General features: G+C 38.0%; 1 protein-coding gene across 1 annotated transcript; it reads right to left on the bottom strand.

Annotated features, from left to right (window-relative positions):
- Window positions 1-368: 368 nt before the first annotated feature.
- On the bottom strand, window positions 369-872 carry LOC149843096 (uncharacterized). Its single transcript, XM_090000832.1, has one exon. The coding sequence runs from the start codon at window positions 870-872 to the stop codon at window positions 369-371; it is 504 nt and encodes a 167-aa protein (XP_089856958.1).
- Window positions 873-1,969: the final 1,097 nt, after the last annotated feature.

Here is a 1,969-nt window from a genome sequence, read left to right on the forward strand (position 1 = left end):
CTCCCCTCATGCTTGAATGACACTGTCCTCAGTGACACTCCCCAATGCTTGAATGAAACTATATGAATGCATGAGTGTACACAAAGAACAACATGAAAGAAGAAAATGATAGATGCGACCTGATATTTATATTGGAGCTCGCTAGATAAGATGCCTTGTTCTACACTACCATGCGCATGTAGGGCACCTCAATGTCCTATAGTCTAAAAAAACCCATACATATTGAAACACATCAAATCCTAATATATGCATGACTCTACCTTAATTCTATCTAAAACAAACAAAAATTAGAAAAATCATCTTATCTATCATGAGTTGCCTCTCATACAGTGCTAAGTTTTAAGTCTTCAGCCAGACTTCAGAAATTGCTAGTCCTCGCAGTCAATAAGATCGATAGACTCAATGTCATGTCCCTCTCCAAGGTCCAAGATATAGGGCTTCAGACTTTTCCCATTCACTTTAAAAAGCCCACCCATTTTGGGGTCCACTAACGTAATTGCATCATGGGGAAATACCATATGGCGAAAAAATAGGCCATCCCATCTGGACCTAAGCTTCCTTGGGAAGAGCTGCAACCATGCATTGAACAACCAAACCTTTTGTCTAGGCACAAACTCCTTCCTAAGAATGTGCTTGTCATAGAAGAACTTAGTTCGTGCTTTGTAAATCTTGGCATTATAATATGCCTTGTTGTGAAGCTCTTCAAGCTCACTGAGTTGCAATTTACGCTCTTTGCCAACATGGGCTAAATCAAAATTGAATGATTTGATTGCCCAATAGGCCCTATGCTCCAACTCAACAGGGAGATAGCATGCCTTATCAAAGATCAGGCGATATGGAGGCATGTCAATCAGAGTCTTGTAGGCAGTCATATATACCCATAAGGCATCACCAAGGCGTTGAGCTCAGTCCTTATGGTCTGGCCTGACCGTCTTCTCCAAGATTCTCTTAATCTTCCTGTTGGAGACCTCAACTTGACCACTTATCTATGGGTGCTAAGGCGTGGCTATCTTGTGTTGTACAAAATACTTTTTCAGAACAGAAGCAACCTGCACATTCTTGAAGTGTTTTCCTCCATTACTTATTATGACGTGTGGCATTCTGTGAAATTCCACTAGAGGGAGGGTGAATAGTGAAATATGAAATAGATCGATAAATTAAAAGATAAATGCAATAAGGCACAACATATAAAACACATGATTTATACTGATTCGGTCGAGTCACTGACCTACATCCAGTCCCCAAGCAAAACACTTGAGCTTTTCCACTATAACATCCGAGTTACCGGATAAATAGTACAACACCCTCTTCTTTAGAAGTGTTCTTCTCTCAACAGAGAAGGGGAACACCCTCTTCCACAGAGGTCTTCTTCTCTCAACAGAGAAGGACAACACCCTCTTCCACAAAGGTCTTCTTCTCTCAACAGAGAAGGACAACACTCTCTTCCACAGAGGTCTACTTCTTTCAACAAAGAAGGAACACAGTGAATAACAAAAAGTTACAATACTTCCTATAGAACCTTCATAATGATATGAATGCACGAATGAAGGATTCTCAGAATGTTCTGTTCTTTTCACTCAGACAATACTCTTTGTCAAAGAGTTATTCTTGACTTTTTCTCTTTCTTTTCTCTTTCTTTTTCAGGGCTCTCTTTTTCAAATATCGAATAGGAATTTTTCTCGTTGTAAGCTCACATGTTCATGTCTTAAGAACTATTTTGTTTGTGTTTATATAGCCTTCAAAAAATAGTCGTTGCCTTTTTAAAATGATAGTCTTTTTGGGATGTGAGATGTCAAGTCATTTCAAAAATCACTTTATGGATATTTGAAAAAGTCTTCTTTCTACAAAAGTAGTATTTTGGGTACACTAGTCATTGTAGTATTTTATGTATGATATATTTTATGTAAAAAGTCTATTTCTCATAATAAATGACTTATAGTACATTGAACGTCGGATTATAAACCATCAT

The sequence above is a fragment of the Nuphar pumila genome, chromosome 3, assembly GCF_984573655.1.
Source record: "Nuphar pumila chromosome 3, dmNupPumi1.hap1.1, whole genome shotgun sequence".
In the NCBI taxonomy this organism is placed as follows: Eukaryota; Viridiplantae; Streptophyta; class Magnoliopsida; order Nymphaeales; family Nymphaeaceae; genus Nuphar; species Nuphar pumila.